Source organism: Symphodus melops, assembly GCF_947650265.1.
Source record: "Symphodus melops genome assembly, chromosome: 8".
Lineage (NCBI taxonomy): Eukaryota > Metazoa > Chordata > Actinopteri > Labriformes > Labridae > Symphodus > Symphodus melops.
In genome coordinates, this window is record NC_136698.1 from 6,240,984 (window position 1) to 6,259,435 (window position 18,452).

The 18,452-nt window shown below is 38.2% G+C and overlaps 1 protein-coding gene across 2 annotated transcripts; it reads left to right on the top strand.

Annotated features, from left to right (window-relative positions):
• Positions 1-9,861: 9,861 nt before the first annotated feature.
• Positions 9,862-18,206, top strand: LOC306828501 (uncharacterized protein). Of its 2 annotated transcripts, none has more exons than XM_079351016.1 (14): positions 9,862-10,235; positions 11,398-11,601; positions 11,760-11,834; positions 12,984-13,102; positions 13,627-13,801; positions 14,043-14,168; positions 14,453-14,502; positions 14,607-14,909; positions 15,679-15,859; positions 16,100-16,183; positions 16,706-16,851; positions 16,998-17,236; positions 17,354-17,463; positions 17,741-18,206. In XM_079351016.1, the coding sequence occupies exons 1-14, from the start codon at positions 10,104-10,106 to the stop codon at positions 17,924-17,926; spliced, it is 2,130 nt and encodes a 709-aa protein (XP_079207142.1). In that variant the 5' UTR covers positions 9,862-10,103; the 3' UTR covers positions 17,927-18,206. The 2 variants fall into 2 exon arrangements, with proteins under 2 accessions (XP_079207142.1, XP_079207143.1); XM_079351017.1 differs by having other exon boundaries at positions 14,462-14,502.
• The last annotated feature ends 246 nt before the right edge of the window (positions 18,207-18,452 follow it).

Genomic DNA, 18,452 nt, shown 5'->3' on the forward strand with positions numbered 1-18,452 from the left:
TAAACAAGCAGAGCTGGGCAGGAGTGATAATTAGAACTGTCCATTTCTGTCCAGAAGTGTCCATTTGTGTGTATGGTACGAATGTGTGTTGTGTGCGAGCACAGACAGAGACTGCACAAAAATATCAAACACGAACGAGGGTAAAGAGAGGAGGGAACAGAAAGAGGAGGATGGTGGGAGCACAGGAGATGAAAGAAGCAGCAGGAGGAGGAGGAGGAGGAGGAGAAGAGAGGAAGGGGAGAGGGACAGGAAGAGGAAGAAGATAGGAGATGAAGAAAAGCGCAGAGGAGCACAACATGCCATGATGTGTCATCATGTTTCCAGTACTGTGTCTCAAGTAGATAAAAGATCAAATATTCATAAGAACATCCAAATACAGACGCTCGAATGAGACTCCAATTTTTTTGAGGCAGTTAACTGTACACATCATCCTCTTTTACACTGACAGTTGAAGATAGGCCTTTTATACTCCTGTTATGCCTCGCAGTCAAGGTATATGTATCACAGGCATTTTCTGAGGAAGCAAGAGGTAATAACAGAGGCATAAAAGGTGTGTAATTAGAGCCTACTCTAAGTCAGTCTCAATAAAAACTGTTATGTCTGAAGTATTTGTTGAACTAACAACCAGGGAAGGAGAGTTGCGTGAGCTTGCCATTATTTATATCATGTCGATCAAAAAGCAGAGCAGCTTTGCTAAAGTTTGCCAATTCAGTGCAGTCATATAAAGTACAACATGAAGTTCAAGTGTCATCGCTGTTCTGAAAGCACTCGCAGCTGCTGTGGTCTATAGACCCGTTTCACGTTGTGCATTCTCTGAGAAGAAGTTGGCAAAGGCAGTGGAGAAGAACTATGGAGGCTCTGCTGCTCCCATTGAAGAACACTATCTAATCTCTCCTCTGGACATTTAAATTGAAAACGTTTTCACTCGCCTCAGCTCTAGCTCTGAAAGTTAGGCTGTGGCAGCATTTCCAGCAAGGGGGCTGCGGGCGAGGAGCTTTCGAAGCTCTGCGGGCGAGGAGCTTTCGAAGCCCCCTGCAGTCTTGAGGACTTGTGGTAACTTGGTATTTACAGATTCCTAGCTTCTATTAGACACCAACCACTCATCATATGGCCATGTCTCACTCAAACAAATGGGTATATAAACTATGTCCTTTTCCCCTAAGGTCCTCTTTTCATTGTGCTAAGCTAACTGTGAGCTTTCTGTAGCTTTTCATATTTACAAAGAAATCCATATTTATCTCATAATCCAGCTCTCTGCAAAAAAGGACGTAAACTTATTCCCAAAATGTCAAACTCACTGACAGGTTAGTGTGGCTGCAGTCTCTTTCAATACTGTAAATCCATTCACACCTTTATCATCAGGAAATGGGCGAGCATTCATAATCACGTTTCTGATCTCAACAGTGATTCTGCACTGAGGAACTGAAAGAGACCTTGAGCTTAATGTGCACAACACACTCCCCGCCTTTAATCCGAATCAGGACTTTTCTACAAAGACTGTTTTGTTGAAGCGGCAGTATTTCGTGGGTCACAGTGTAAGATGGGAGATAAAAGAGGGAGTATTTTCAGAGCACAGCTCTGTATTCATGTCTCACTGCCAGCTATACAAAGCAAAAACTGCCTCAAACCATTTCTTCCATTAATTTTCTCAAATGAAAGACTTTTGTAGTTACAGACTTCAACCAATAACAGAATTCTCTTGTGCTTTTGTTCCCATTAACAAGTAAAAAAAACATTGTTAGGTTTTTTTAATCACTATCCCTTCAATGGAAGTCTTCAATCTTTCAGGTAATTGTATTCATGACTCATGTTTTAAAACTGTAATTAAAATGTCCAAAGATCAGAGAAGCAACATCACGCTGCATTCAGTTTTTTAGGGTGGACTTTTCCTTTGATGGCACCAGCGCATTCCTCCACCATGACAACATGAATTATGCCGTTTAATCTCCTGCAGAGTTTGGGTTGCCCTCTATGCAATTAGTCTTTTTTTATGACATGCACATCACTGTCATAGCTCACATGCCACATGTTATCTCCATGGGTGGTCTGGATCACACTGACATCATTGCACAACACAAGCAAATAGACGAGAGCTTGTGATCAAAATTATCAAAGACAATCCTGTTATATGACAAAACTCAATTGAAACGAAAAGCAACATATACATTGCATACCAGTTACTAAACGACAAATGATTACTCAGCTTATAAGTAAATGTATGCAGTACTTGAGTACAAGGACAAAGTAAAACATGATTGAAATACATTTGCAGCATTTTTGTTCAGCTGCTGTAGAATAAGAATGCATACGTAGCATCAATTGATGTTTAGAAATAAATAAAATTAACTATAACTACAAGAACACAAAAATTATTAAAGAAGTCGGAGAAGTCATTTTTAAAATAAACTTTATTTGTATGCCACTTTTAATACAAATAATGTAGCACAAAGAATTCAATTCATTGAAGACATCATGTTCAACAAAGAAAACAAAAGAATATAATGAATTGGTTTCAGTTATAAAAGAATTCATGAAGACAAATGAAGTGGTTGTACTTTTTTCACATTTGTATATCTTAATAGACTGAACTAAAGGTCATGGTAAGTTGCGACTCTTGTGTTTTCCACATTATCCAGAAATGACAAACATGCAATGATTAAGTATGTGCATATCTTTTATTGGTAGGCGCAATTAAATGGCTGACTTCAACTTCACTACTTTCATAAACCTGAGCAGCAAACAGTGTATACTGGTAACCTCATCCACTCATGTCATTAATTAACACATTTTCAGTTTCTAATCTACAGATAATTAAAAAATAATTGATCTAGGTTTGACTAAACACAGTATATGCAATGATTTGGAGTGATATAGACAATAGGAATTCCTCTTTGTGATTAATTTACTCCTTCATTTCTTCTCAGAGTGCCACTGACTCTCCAGGATCCTGGATGAACCCTTTCTGCCTCCGGCTAGGAGGGGCCCCAGTGTGGAGAGCAATCTTAGACCTTTATGCTGAGTGGAACCAGACTTTGCGTTTTGTTGGAAAGGAGTTAAAGTGGAGTGGGGGGGAGTGAATAAAGAGTGGCAGGGCTTGCACTTGGAGCCCTAACATTGACGCACACAGATGGAAAGCATTAGATCTTCATTCCAGCACAAAAACTGGATGGATTATTAGATAGTCTGAGTGGAGATGAGGGGAGGAGAGGAGAAAGAGGAAGAAGTGTAGGGGGAAGTGATTAAGAGGCGAGGAGCAGGCAATTGACAGAAGAATACATTAGAGGAATACTGGCTAGCTTGTTGCCAATTTTAATTTGGGGGACGGCAGTAGTTCAGTCTATAGGGACTTGGGTTGGGAACCGGAGGGCTGCTGGTTCAAGTCCTGGCACGGACCAAGTCCGGAACTGGGTTGGAGAGGTGCCAGTCCACTTCCTGAGCACTGCAGAGATGCCCTTGAGCAAGGCACTGTACCCTAAAAACTGCTCGCTGTGAGCAGCCCCCTCACTCTGAGACCTTACCATTAATTCACATCACTAGGATCCTGTTTGTGCATAAGTGAGTATTTCAGCCCATGTGTGTGTTCATGTCCATTAAAGAGAGTCTAAATTGAATTTCCCCTCGTGGGATTAATAAAGTATAAATTAATTAATTAATTATGGATATTGTAGACAGTTTAATTTGTCAATTAAGAGAGAAGTTGATCGGTGAACAAATACAGGTCCCTTTGTAATCAACAATGACTTCTTTATACGTCACATAAGAAGTTTGTATGTGTCATCCTTCTCTTTTTATTAAAAGTAGAAGTTGTGTACATAAATTACTGATGACATAGCTGAGCATTCGCCAAACTGATAATAGACTCAATTGTGTTTTTTTAAACCTTTTACACCTTAATGAAAGTGTTGTGTGTACACATTATTGCATATGATAGTTGTAGAGTAAAACAATTTTAAAGTGATTGTCATTAAAGCGTCCAAATATTAAAGATGCAAAAATAAAGCCTACAAAGTGTTTTTTTAAGGAGAGGGATTCCCTTTTTTATCCATGAGAACAAGCTGAGCTGCACAATAAGTTAACAGCAGGTACATTATATTAGTACATGGTTGGGAACTTGCAGGGTTTTTTTTTAGTAATCTTCTGGGGAAATAAATGTACACATTCTTCTCTGTGTACCTTTACCATTTATGGTACTTGCTGTGGGCTATTTATGTCCTTAATCCCTGAACTATTTATTCCTGACCACTCTGTACACATTCATTTTACTACCAAGTGGACCCTGTTTCAAGATATCTATCTCTAACCTAAAACAGATGTTATAATGTGGCGCAGAGCATTTAACACACACACCCAAGTCATTTAAATCCCATTTAGTTCTGTGTAGACAGGAAACTGTAGAATAGAATCACAATTATGAAAAACATTTAGCTTGCGTTGAGATCATGACAGGATAAGTGGTGCAATCATTTTAATGTTGCTAAAATAAACAAATTCAGTATAAACTGTCGCTATATAATGTGTTGATAACTTCTTCTTGGGACTTGATTAAATCTAATTTCATCAGGCTTTACTGAGAGACCATCCTTACATAAGATTAATGAACAATTATTAGCCTAACTCATTCAACTGAAAATGTTGAGTTATTTTGAGGAACAAAGTCAGAACTTCAGAGCTATCTAGAAAGCAGAGTTAGAAGTTAGTTACGCTTAGCTTAATTTAGCAGATAAAGCAGCTAAAGTCAAGGAGCAAGTTAGCTAGCTAGTTCAATCACATACCAGTACCTCTTTGAATAGAAATGTTATATTATGTTTGTTTAAACTTTTCAAATTTGAATGGTGATACAGGCAGGATAGCCAATTCCCTATTTTCAAAAGTAATGTTAGCTTGCAAGTGTAACCACCTGATACCTCTGGTTTAAACCTCTACGCAAGAGGGTTTTCATCCTAATAGGCCAAGCTACTCTTTGAGCTTCATCTGTGAAATAAGTCATGTGATCTCAGACCTGTGAGGCATGAATAGAGACAAGGAATGTGGATCCATCTTTCACTCTATTGTTCTCAACCCTTCTTTCCTACCCTGCTGCCATATGAGTATCTGTCTGACAATGAGGAGGACTCTAAATGTTTAAAACAGCTGAATACTCTCCACCTGAACGAATGACTTTCAGCTCTTGAAGACACAGCAAGAACAAGTCCCACATCAGCTTTTCAGCAGATAATGTTTCCAACAGGAAGTCAGTGAGTTAACAGTATATAGACTTTTTCCACAAGAGGATTTATCCTAGTAACAAAAATACTTTAAGTGCTGCCAATTTAATTTTGCAGAACTTTGGTTAATGACAAAATACTCTCAGAACTATTGACATTCATAACTTTCGAAGTGACTAGTTTTTATAGTGCTAATAAGCAAGTGTTAGCATGCTGGCATGGTGGCGTGGTTAATTTATATTGTTATTATGGTAAACAGAATAGAATAGAATTGAAAAGAGTTTGCATACCAACTTTAGCTTTAGAATTAATTAGAGATTAAGGGCCGTGGACAGGAGTGGAAATCAGGAAGAGAGAGTGGGGAACGGCGTGCGGGAGGAGGGCCACAGGCCGGACATCAGCCCGAACTGTGGCCTCGATGCATGGGAGCGCGCGCACTGCCACTGCGCCACCAGCGCCCTCTGGCTATATTAATTTTAACCTCAATATAACTTAAACTGCCCAGAAGCAATATGTTTACACTAATTTAATTAAAGCCTCACTCCTAAATGACATGTTATAATCAATATCTAGACAAGCTAGTGCTTGTATCAAAAATCAAAATGGAATGTTAAAAAAATAAAATATGATCTCAACAAGACCTAATATCTAATTTTTAGTTTCAAAATCCGATGCATATTGATGATGCAGGTCTTTTTGATGTGCACCACATGTCCTCCATATTGTGTCTTTTCTAAAAAACAGTGATTTAAATGATCCTTCAATGATTCTCCATTCAGGAGTTCATAGCTTTGGGTATTTTAATAAAAAAAACTAACAGAGAAAAATCAGCCGTGGCATATTTTTAGAAACAAAAGAATAACAGCCTAATGTACCACACTAATGACCGCAGTCGAAGTTCTCAAGGCAACACCCACTTTTAAAAAAAAATACTGTAGTGTCCTGTCATTTAAAAAATCATTATACTATTCTGGACTTTTGTCCTGTTGCTTCAAGGTGAGCATCAGAATGCATTGCTAACTACAGTTCATAACTGTGTTAGATTAAAACAGTATTTTAGTGTTGAAAATACTGTAGATTAACAGCAATTTACCAAGCTGTAAACACATTCAATGAAAGTCTAAAAAAAAATGTTTATTTTAAAATGGGACTTATTGGAGATGTCTTCAGTTTTAGAGCCTCCAGTGGACATAAGAGTAACTGCAGTTTTTTGCTCTTCTACAATGGCTTAAAAAAGCAGTGATAGTCCACTTGACTGCTTTCAAAGGCTTCTCTTTACTTCCTCTCTCCAAGGTCATTATGTTGCAGCACGGACAGCACAGGTCAAGCGCCTGTCACCCCCTCAACAAAAACAGCTCATGTTCTCCAACAATCAGGGGCTTGTTGGAGGCTTTCAACTCCGCCATGACAGAGTGAGACGTCTGTGAAACTGTATCCCTTTGCCTGTCTCTCCCCCTCAACACTTACATGTATCTGTATGCCTTCTTCTAAGTCATCATGTCATATCAACTTTCTGCAGGAGAACAGGTGTAATAGTGGTTAATGGAAAGAACCCTCAACTCAACTGCTAACGCTGAGTAAATGTTTTATTTATGTGTACATGACTTGGTTATCAGGGGAAAAATTTCCCCTCCTTTTTATGTTGTATGTTTTCAGTCAAGCAAAACCTTCTTAATCCTCCAATGCACTTTACTGTATCCGTAGCTCTGGCTTTCCACTCTTTGTTCATCTATCTTTCTCTTTTTTAAACCTCATCCCCTTTATTTTCGAAGCTCATTACATCCTCAACTCAAGAGGCTTAACTGTGCTCCTTTAGCAAAAAGTGCCCTCAGGGTTCTACTGTCACAAGAGGACAGGGAGTGGTCGCCTCAGTTACACTGTCTGGGCATAGGAAATGTCCGCGCTGGCTTTTGAAGAGATGTAAGCATCAGGACAGGACACCAGACTATCACGATAAAGCCATCACTCAGAGTTTGAGACTAAAGGCAAGTTCATTCCCAAAAAAAATGTAAGAACGTTTTAAGCTTTTTATGCATCTGTTTCATCACATATTATACATTTTATTCCATTAGATAGAACAGAGGAGAGATGATCAGGCCTTGACATTTTGTTTTGGTTGATTGGCAGATGCAAAGCACTGAGAGAAGGTTGGTGAAACAGAAAAGGTGAACACCCAGCTGTGTTAAACTAAGTAGAGTCTAAAAAAAAAAAAATATATATATACTGTTTGAATCTCCATTAAGCACTTGAAGGTATATTTGGTTAATTTTTTTATTTGTTTTGACATACTGACTAAACAGACTGCATCACCGCCACATGATTCTGATCATTAATATCATTAATGCTGCACAGTGTTTGTTTTTTTTTTAATGTGATTTGATATGTCTTGCCACAAGTGAAAGTGTACATAGTGTTTGTGCCTAGTATTAATTAATTCTATTGTATTTTTTTCTTCCTTTATTCAATTAAAGTTAAATTGCTCATAACTGTTTTTTTGGGAATTTTTTGATTTTGATGCTGTTTATAGTTTATGTTTTCCTGTTTTTTGTAGCTGCTGTAACAACCAAATTTCCCCCTTTGGAATATCAATAAAGTTTATCCTTATTCTTATCAAAACACACAACACACACACACACACACACACACACACACACACACACACACACACACACACACACACACACACACACACACATTGATACACACAAAACAAGACATCACAATAGATTCATTTTTCTATGCACTAAGTTGTTCCCTGCTGTAAGAGGTTCATCCCTTCTTTTGTCTTATAGTTGAGAGGCACCACCACCTGGTGAACAGTGGCCACTACAACTCAATAAGGAAATAAAAGAAAACCCACAGAAATGCTGATTTGATGACATCAAGTGGGTTTTTACTGTCATTACAACTATGACGCAGACTAGCAAACCATCTCTGTTTGAAACGTTTGGTAAAACAAACAAAATCATCTCGGAAACATAATCAGGCATATTTGTATTGTACATTTTTTTGATAGTCTGCGTTAACTATTTGACATCGGAAATGCCCAAACACACATGACTGTGTCAAGATAAAAACATGAAGCGGAGATGATTTTTTCAGGAGAAAATAAACTAGAGATAGAAATGACCTTAACATAATTTCTCTCTCTCTTTATAATAGATGTATAAATGTATGATCTGAATGTCTGCCTGGGGTGTATCTCTGACCACCAGCCCACCTAATGTATCTGTTTGCATGTTTGTACGTCTGTCTACAAAGCTACATCTGCTGATATGCAGTGTGAATCATAGAAGTCATTGCCAGCCAGGTGTAATGTTTAAAGCAAACAAACCAGAAAAACAGCAACCAGTATTTTCTCCCCTTGAGGTTATTCCTGGCAACAGGAAGACTACAGGAAATATAATGAATTCATTGACTTTCATTTAAAAGCCTGACACCCATTGATTATAAGAAAATACAAAAACAGGAATGAACCAATTGATAATAATGATTTTAGATATAGAATTCCTTTTTTTGGCAGCTCTGAGTTGAGAAATTTTGGCCATTATGTTGTTTTTAAAAGTTTACATAAAATACATGTTACCTTGGTTCTTTAAGTCTACTGTGTGTCCAGAGTCGGTGTACAAACCCCCAATAATATAATAAAAGTCCTTCCTCGCCGTCTTTTGCCTGCTTCACAAGAATTGCACTTTAAAAACATATACAGAGCCAGAGAACCTATGTTCTGGATCACTCTGTGAACAACTGGATTTCTAATAATTGGATTATTTTTTAACTCTGGTGATTGCTTGCAGAAAAATGCTTCTTTTAAACTGCTTTTTAAACTGTTAATCATGAGCCAAAGAGTTTTATAAACTTGGCACACTGAATCCACGTAATGTTAATTGGAGAACTTTATTCTGCAGACATTTAGCCATGTAGCGCAGCATAAAATGATTGCTGATAACAGTGATACTCGTATTTTAACTATCCATATGAACTCAGTTTAAAATAATAATTTAAAATCCATGGTTCAGTGCTGCTTTTTACACGTCTTCTTTTTGGTTTGAGTTTGAGGTCATGAGGCTGCTGATTATGCTGGCAAAGATTCGCTGTGTTGGAGTTGATTGATATTGATTACAGATCTTTCAGTGTGTTGTGTATGCAATGTGTCTTTAACACAACAAACACATCAGTTTGACCCAGACAAACATGATTAGATAGCAGAACACCATAGTTTAATATCCACTATGTGGATTCCTTTTGAAGACTGCAAACTGATTTACTTACATTAGTTAAGGAACTCTGTTTATATAGTTTTTAATAAAGGTCAAAGAAACAATCTTTACAGGACACAACAGATACTAAAGTACAATGAATAATGGGAGGTTATCAAGCCTAAATTCTTAAAACTATTTATGGATTTTTTTTACTGTGGTTTACTTTGGGTACAATATTGATTATGTAAATTTGACTCAATCATTAGGATCATGTTGAGACAGGCCTCAATGAAAGCATGAAGCTGAAGACTTAAGTCAATTTATCTCATCTGTTTTCAACACTTACTGAGCCATGGACAACTTCAGAGCAGTCCACACAACCAATCACAACATGAGAGCAGGGCTGTGGGCCAATCAGAGCCTCGGACTCTGATAGATCTCAGCTTGAACTGATTAGGTGTTTGAAAGGCCCCAGTCACCTAAAGAATATTTGCAAGCTCAGTGTGTTGAGGGGTTGGAATTAGAGAGAGAAGAAACAGCAGATAAGTTCAAGCCATCTGAGAGAAAGAAAGAAAAGAGAGAGAAGGGCAAATTTAACAAGAAAAAAAGGCAGAAGTTATTTAAGTCAAGGAAATTGTTCTGACAAGGAGTGGATTCAAAAGGAAAGACAGCAAGAGATATCAAGTTGTAACAGAGGATGAAGTTCAGTGAAAGGAGGACGCCGTTGCTGTCTGTCAAAGAATACATTGAGATGGAGCTGTTCTCTTCAGAGGAGCCCTGCATGGTTATAACAACAATCGAGAAGGAAGAAGAATGCAGCTATGACTGGGTGTGTCTCAAATTTAAATGTAATGATTGTAAACTAGAAGAAAACTGATAATGCACTCGGACCAAATATGTTTCATGTTAAAAGAAAGATTTTGCCGTTATCAAGTGGAGGTCCAAACATTGTTCTGCACTTAAAACCCTAAAATATGTCATTAGGTTAACTATCTGCGACATTTTTAATATTAAGGGTTGTGCAGTTCATGAGGAAACTGTTGTCAAAATTCAGGTTGTTGAATGTTCTAAGTGACTCAGATTACATACTACTGATTCATTTTCCAGTTAAATCACTTGTAGGATTAGCTGATTCACCATATGTCACCACATAGACTCATGTTCATTACATAAAACAAAGTACAAAAGGTCACATTTATGGATAAATTCCCTGCAAATAATCATTATTTTACAAACCCAGATTTTTAGATATACTTGTTTCATATTATTTTATTATGAGAAATTTCTGGTACCAGTTAAATGCAGTATAGACAAAACAATTAGAACTACAAATGGCTGTCGTTTCTGAAAAAGTGTTCTGCTATACTGTGTTCTTGTTTTTTTGTGTGTGTGTTTTGGCACACAAACAAAACTCCATGCACCTAATATTTAAAACTGCAGCGTGTTTTTTGTTGACACATCAGCAATACCTTCAAATGGATTCCTTTTAAGGCAGTAAATCCCAGACAGACAGATATGACAAGTGGAGAGGTGAAGTGGAGGATATATGACTAGAGAAATGAAATCTTACTCTTATCAGGAAGTTAATCAGTAAAAAATATCTAGCACAAAAAGGCCTGGGAACAGCAGCTTTAGGAGTAGTAAGAAAAAAAATAGTAATTTCAGTGTATGTGAGTTTGGGGAACTGAACCTTTTTTAAAAACCATCAACACAAAAAATGAATACAAAACCCCACAATTGACAAGGACCAAAATACATAAACAGTGGTGTCACAAACAATGTCATGTCACATACATCACAGTTGCTTCATGTAAACTTTAGTTTCTAATTTATTTTTTTTACATTTAGTTTTACATTATTCAGACCCAATATAGCAACCATCAACACTTCTCAGATACTCTCCCTCCATTGTGAAACATCTTCTCTATTCTTTGTTAATTTGTACAGCCAAGCAGATTACACATCTTCTCTTTTCCTTTTCTTTAACTCAGAAACATCTGGAGCATCCTCTTGTCTCTGACTCTGGCTCTGACTCTGACTCTGAGGAGGAGGCAGAGGACCCAGAGCAGCTTTTGGAGACCCCTCTCAAGGAGCAGCAGCATCCAAAGACCAGTGCAGAGACTGCTGCTATGGATCTGACCAAGCACCACCTCCCTGTCCCAGGATGCATGGAGGAGATTGAGATTGAAATGGATGTAAGTGAAAATGCATGTTCCTAAGTGCTGTAAAGTGAGCTGATGGATATGCAATGCAAAGGAGAATAAAACTGCAAGAAAGTTGGGAAAGTGTGTGAATATGATTTGACGGATAATACATTTCTGAGAAGTTCTCTCCCCCCCCCCCCTCTTTGCAGTTGTTTCTGCCCCTCAGAGTGCCTCAGAGAGAGCTGGTGGGGATAAAGTCTGATGATCCAACCCTGATGACTGTGGTAAGTCACCTGAGGTTTACTTTGACACTTCCTGATCAGCACACTCACATTCCAACAGGGTGACACTTGAACAGACAAACCACTTTATCTGGTCCCTTTATCTGTGCCCATGCCAGTGCAGTGATAAAACTCCTATCAGCTATCTCATCAATTGTTTCTTTCAGTCTGCAAGTCAGTCAGGTTTTTTTTGTTGAATGCATTGTAATGGTTGTTATGGGTAACAGAGCCAACACCTGACAACATGTGGGCAGGTGTTGTTCCCAGGGTGAATAATGTCAAGGGCAAATGTCATGTCTCTTGTAAAAGAGATTTTTATTTTTTGGGATCACAGTTCTTTTAGAGCCAGCCTCTAATGGACACTTGGGCAATGCAGTTTTTTTGCACTTCCACGTTTGCTTCATTTTTTTCGCAGCAGAGGTTGCTGCTTGGGTTAGGCATCAGATTCAAGAAGCCGTTGTTAAACGACTGCTGAAATTAGTATTATCAACACAAATAGTTTTTGGTTCATTCCTCTTTGTTGTTGCACTATGCTCTATTTAGTCAGTGTTATTGTTAAACTTAGTCAATTAAATGGGAACGCTGATAGCCTAGTGGTTATATCGCGTGCTTGATGCACAGAGGCTAAAGTCCTCTTCGCAGCGGCTCTCTGTTCAAAATCGATCTCAGCCCTTTGCGGCATGTCATCCACCACTCTCTCCTCCCATCATTTTCTTTCTCTCTTTAGCTGTCCTATCCAATAGAGGCAAAAAATAGGCAATCATGTAAAAATGCCTAACTGAAAAGCCATTTAGATTATTAGCAGTGACCCAGAGTTATTTTTATTTGCATGTGTTGAAGTAGAGGCCAGCTCATAGCTTAAAGAGGAGCTGGTCATTTCTTTAATCATGTTTTCATAGCTCTAGATATTTCTTGTTTTACCCCACAGCATGACTGCTTTTTTTTTTGCTCTATGCAAATCTCAATGTTAATACTTACTGTCCTTCTCCAGAGGGGTTTTCACCAAATAGTAGCACGTTTCTTTAGTTAAACTAAAGGTAAAAAGCAAAAGTGAAACGATGTGAGGATGCAATTAATATGACGTATTAATACAACCAATCCACCATTTTATGTTTTTTTTACCTGACTTTTTAATAATGTTGTGTGCTGCAGCAAACTCCAAAGAAAGTTAATCGTCTAAAATGGAAGAGACAGACTCCACAAAGGACAGAACTGGTTGTCAAAGACGTGATCTGTCTCCCCAGAGGACTTGACCTGGAAGAGCTGGAGAGGTGAGAGACTTTAACATGTATAACGTTTCTAATTCAGCAACATTTTGAACTGCTGGTGGTTTGAAATGTATGGATGTTAATGGCACTCTACTTGATCAATCTTTTAATATTATTATTTGGATATATTGCTTCCTCTTTATGCTTGTATTTGTAATCCTGATGAATTGTCTTCAACTGAAGGCTATTTTCCATAGTTCCTAAAGGATACATCTTCACATTTTATTGATCTAATAGCAAGACAATTAGTTGACTCTTATACCCAATATTTATTGGTCACAGTGACACAAGAGCAGTCTTGCCCCATTGAAAATAAAACCTTTCCAATTTGGACACGTTCTCCAATTCCATCATTAAATGTACCGGTGTATATTTTATTTTAAGTAAAAACTTATTACACTAATTTGATTTGTGGCCAGTTTCTTCATTTGTTCGTCATGTTGGTTATATTGCGTGTTCAGAAACTCTTTATTGTTCAATACAAATAATAAATGAATGCAGTAAATATTCCGCTCTGTATTATCCAGACCCGTTGTTCCATGTGACAAAGAACAAGCACCACTAGTGGCCTCAGGAATGACCGCTCGCATTACCATTGACTGTGGATGGTCAGCCAATCAGATGGAGAGTCGGCTGTTGTTGCTCTTCCGAGGGCAGATAGAAGGACAGATGGGACAAAAGTTCTCCTTCACATATTTACAGGTGTGTGGAGTAGTGTACAATAATTAATATGAACGCTTATCTGACTCCAGCACCTTTCAATTCAACACCTTATATCTTTCTTTCTTTTGGGTGGTCAAAAAGCTCCAGCAAAACATGTTTTATAAAGATCAACTTTAACATTCCGTCCTGTGGCATTCATCAGGGTCATTCTTTCCTTTTGATAAGGTGTAGCCTGCCAGAAAATAAATGTATTTATAAGTGATGTAATATTTGGTTGCAGTGTGTGCAGGGCTCCAGGGTGCTGTTTGTTCCAATCACCCCTGCAGAAGGCTGGACAGGAGAAGAGGTACTGAAGTTGGCTGGACATGGTGCTCTGTACATCCTCAGCCAACAGGAATACCCCCAGGTGAACAGCTATAAAAATGCATTCTTACCTGTGTGATGCTAAAAAAAAAAAGTACATTAAAACATTGTTTTTTGTTCTGAAATGTTCTTAACATTTAATTTGGTGCATAAAAGGAGAAGACTTTTATTCTCATATGCTGTGTACGTTTCATGTGTTTTGGATAACGATTCAGTGGAAAAAAAAAAGCAATTACATCAATGCAGTACTGGTTTTCTGTTTGGTGATTTTGTCTCAGTAAATGTAGGTCCTCTCTCTCTCTTCCTCCTTCCCCCCTCCACTCTCAGAGAGTACAGGACTCTGAAAAGGCAGCCGATGAGACATCTGTGTTGAACAAGTAAAGAAATATTTCCAATATCTTACAATGGTTAATTTATAAATAAGGAAATGTAATTGCGTATTGAGTATTGGTGTTTCACCATTTGTTTCACCATTTGTTAGGAAAGATGACTTTAGCCCAAAGGAAGGAGCAATGGATAAAGAAAGTGAGCTGTCAGAGCAGATCCAGCCATGTGTTTGTAGTCCCTCAGAGGAGGTTGACCTGAAAACCATCCTGACGCTGTTCTGTCAGGAGAATGTGGATCAAAATTTGGAAACTCACATCCTGCTGAGGAGGGGAGACCTCCTCCACTGTGCTCTGCAGGCAGTAAGAAGACCTGGCTTCCACTTCAGAACGACACCAACCATCTCCTTCATCGGGGAGGAGACTCACAGTCATGAGGGAGCACTCGGAGAGTTCTTCAGGTTTTTAACGTTAAGCTCATATTTGCTCATAAAACACTGGTGCTGTAGGGGCGGCAGTAGCTCAGTGTGCAGGGATTTGGGTTGGGAACCGGAGTGTCGCCCTTTCAAGTCCTGGTGTGGACCGAAATACAAAGTCGTTCTAGTTGCTGGAAAGGTGCCAGGGCACTTCCCGAGCTTTAGCAGTATGTAGCAGCCCCAATCTGACATCTCTCACCAATGCATGTCCACAGATCCTGTTTTTTGCATGTGTGATTATCCCTCAGGGAATAATATAGTATTTCAAAATGAATAGAATCAAATCAAAATTGATCTCCTTTTTAAAACCATACTTCTAAAGGTGTCAACATTATCTGGTTTTCTAAAGGCTATTCTGGATACATTCTTTTCAATAGTAGCATCCACCATATTCAGGCTCAAATGTTGTAATGTCATGCGTCTGTGTTCCAGACATGCATGCTCAATTTATCAGCTGAAAAGGAAGATAAAAAGTGAAGCTCATTTGATCAGCTTTTACCATAAAGCAACAGCTAATCTTTACAAACAAAAGAAGCTAACATCACTTACAGGCAAGTAGATTTGATAAGAAAGGCTTACATTAACTCACAGTAATAATAATTAGTTAGATAATTAATGTTAATGTAGAGAAACAGGCAAGCTTTTGTGACGCAGCTGATAAGTCTTATAGTTTTTTATTTTATTTTTATTTAAATCTTGTCACATGTGCTTTGGAATTTTTCACTATTTGTTGGGTTTTTTTCTCCTTACTTAGACTGACTTTGCTGGAGTTGCGACAAACGTCTTTGTTTGAAGGTCTCCCTGGACGTCTGTTCTTGACCCATGATCTCTCAGCTCTAGAAGATAGGAAGTACTATGAAGCTGGTGTTCTGGTTGGCTGGTCTCTGACTCAGGGTGGGCCTGGACCTTATTGTCTACACCCAGCTCTTTACCAGGTTGTGTGCATACTTGTCTTTGTTCGATACATGCCAAACCAATTTATTAATATCACCCGTATATAAATTAAATACCACGACAGGGGAAAGCTTTATCAATTTCATCATTTAAGAATGGATCACTCTTTTCTTCTATTGTTCTAATTCTAAATGATTAATTAAAGCTTTGAGTAAAGCATGATGTAGAGACAGACGGTTGTGTAGAAGCAGGTTTGAAGATTTATTTATTTTTTGTCACAGCTGATGTGTGGCCAGAATCCATCTTTAGAAGACTTCAGCTGGAAGGACATTGTTGATGTTGAAGCACAAAACAGACTGCAGCAGGTATCAGAGATAACTTTCATGTTTCCCCTCTTGCCTCGACGTCATTTTTTGTTATTGTCGTACTGATTGAGAGCCCCATGGAGGTGGCATCTGCATTGTATCTCTTGAATACACATAATTAATTTTAACTTTACCCTAAAATACAACTCTACAGGTTGTGTTTCTGGTGGTGACGGAGAAAAACATTTGTTTGTTGTTTGTATGCCAGAAGTGACGATCAAATGGAAACAGAGGACACAAAAGTTTAAGCTGTTCAAAAGTATACATAGTACATAATTTCACAAATTAATCATATCAAATGTGACTCATAGGTCTGAATGTATTTTTTATACACTTTTTCTCCCTCTCAGGCCTTCCATAGATTTCCATCATCACATATCAACCAGCTAAAGTTAAAAAAAAACAAAAAAAAAACATACCCAGTAATGTAACCTGTGAAGTACTGCATATACACATTTGAGTGTGCACATTTACACAACAATTTTTACAGTTAAAAATAACTCTCTTTTCTTTGTTTTGTAGCTGCAGAGTTGCAGAGATGTCAAGATGCTGTCTCCCAGTCTTTGTGACTGGTTGTCTAGCTGTGGGATCCCTGAAATTCACTCAGCCCACACTGAGGAAGTAACAGATATCTATAGTCATGTGGTGAAACATTACATCTACCACAGGTAGGGGAAACCAACACACATGCTTGAACGGTCTTAAGTTTAAATTCTGTCCATTCCTTAAGTCTTTTTCTTTAACACAAATATTCAAATAATTGAATAGCATCTTGTATAAAATTGGTCACTTAATCTATATGGCTGTTCTCTAGGGTATCCAGTATGATCTCCCAGTTCACTGATGGGCTGAACAGCTGTAGTGGATTATGGAATATGATACAGTCCCACTGGGAGGTGTTTAAACCAGTAATGACAGGTGCACAGCAGCCTCTGACCCTGAGAGAGTTCAAACAGCTTTTTACCGTCTGCTACAGTCCTCCAGACAGCCCACTGAGGGCGGCTGAGGAGGCAGCAGCCGCTCACTGGGAAACAGCCCTTGCCTTGATCAGTGGTGAGATCAGAGGGTTGAACGGGGTGACATGATGTTTTTAAGCTGTGTCAGGAGTCCAAGGTTTACTGTGAGACCATCTGACTTAGTTTTTTTTCTTCATTTTTTTTTCTTCATCAGATGGACAGGCAGATATTTCCCTTGAAGAACTCCTCTGCTTCATCACTGGAGTTGATCATCATCCTCCTTTTGGCTTCCCCATGTTGATCTCTTTGCGTTTTTACACCCAGGTTGGTAACCATTAGATCATAACAGTTTGCAGATTGCTTTCCAACAAGGAGTCTGGTTGTACCAGTTTCTGCCTCTTATAGGAGTATTTCATCGTTACAACTGTTTCCAAGTGCTTGGTGCTATGATTTATTCATGTAGCATAATATAAATACAGTTTGTAGATATTCAGTTGATAATGATATAATTATAACAGATTTTTTGTCTTTGCCTTGATTTTGTTCGGCCATCACATTAATGTTCATTTTATATCTCCCATGCCCTGACTTCATTGTCTAGGAGGGGGGCATGTCAGGTGTGCACCTGCTCAACGTCTCCAACTGTGCTCCAGATCTCTTGCTGCCAACAGGTGTGGCCGGTGCTGCAGATGTTTTGGTGCTACTCAGTAGAGCCATGCATAAGGCTGTATCCAGAAAGAGGGAGAAGGAGAGAACAGCATCTACAGATGTGACGACAGGTTTATAAAGTGGAAGCTTGACATCCTTCCTCAATTCTGATCAAAGGTTTCTAGAAAAAATAAACCTTGAGACTGATAAGAAAGACACACAACTGTTTGGGTTAAAGAACTGTGCTCAAAACGTTTTGGGTTTTTTTGGTGCACAATTATCAAAAATATTTATGCCTTGTATTTTCCTGTTTGTATCTTAACATAATTTATTATGGCGGATTCTAAAGTTCATGTTTAAATAATTCTACTTGCTTTAAAAAGGAAATGAAAAATTAAATAAAATGTATTCAGATTCTATCCACTGTCCAATCTGTCATAAAATTAATTTGAAAAAAGACAACAAAACGTCTTTCCAGATATGAAGAAGCATTTGAACTGAACTGTTCTCTCACATTATGCATACACAAAACCAAAAGCACACTTACGTTGTTGTTGTTTTTTGTCCTGTCCTATGGGACAATGTCAAAACCGTTCATTGTTACTCTGGTTTACTCCGAATCTCTCATTCAAAACCTAAATAGGCAGAAAACACAGGGAGTTAAC

Coding starts and splice junctions, on each gene's coding strand:
- LOC306828501 (XM_079351016.1), top strand. CDS start 10,104: ATGAAGTTCAGTGAAAGGAGGACGCCGTTGCTGTCTGTCAAAGAATAC. Junction 11,835..12,983: donor ATCCAACCCTGATGACTGTG/GTAAGTCACCTG, acceptor TGTGTGCTGCAG/CAAACTCCAAAGAAAGTTAA. Junction 13,103..13,626: donor GACCTGGAAGAGCTGGAGAG/GTGAGAGACTTT, acceptor TGTATTATCCAG/ACCCGTTGTTCCATGTGACA.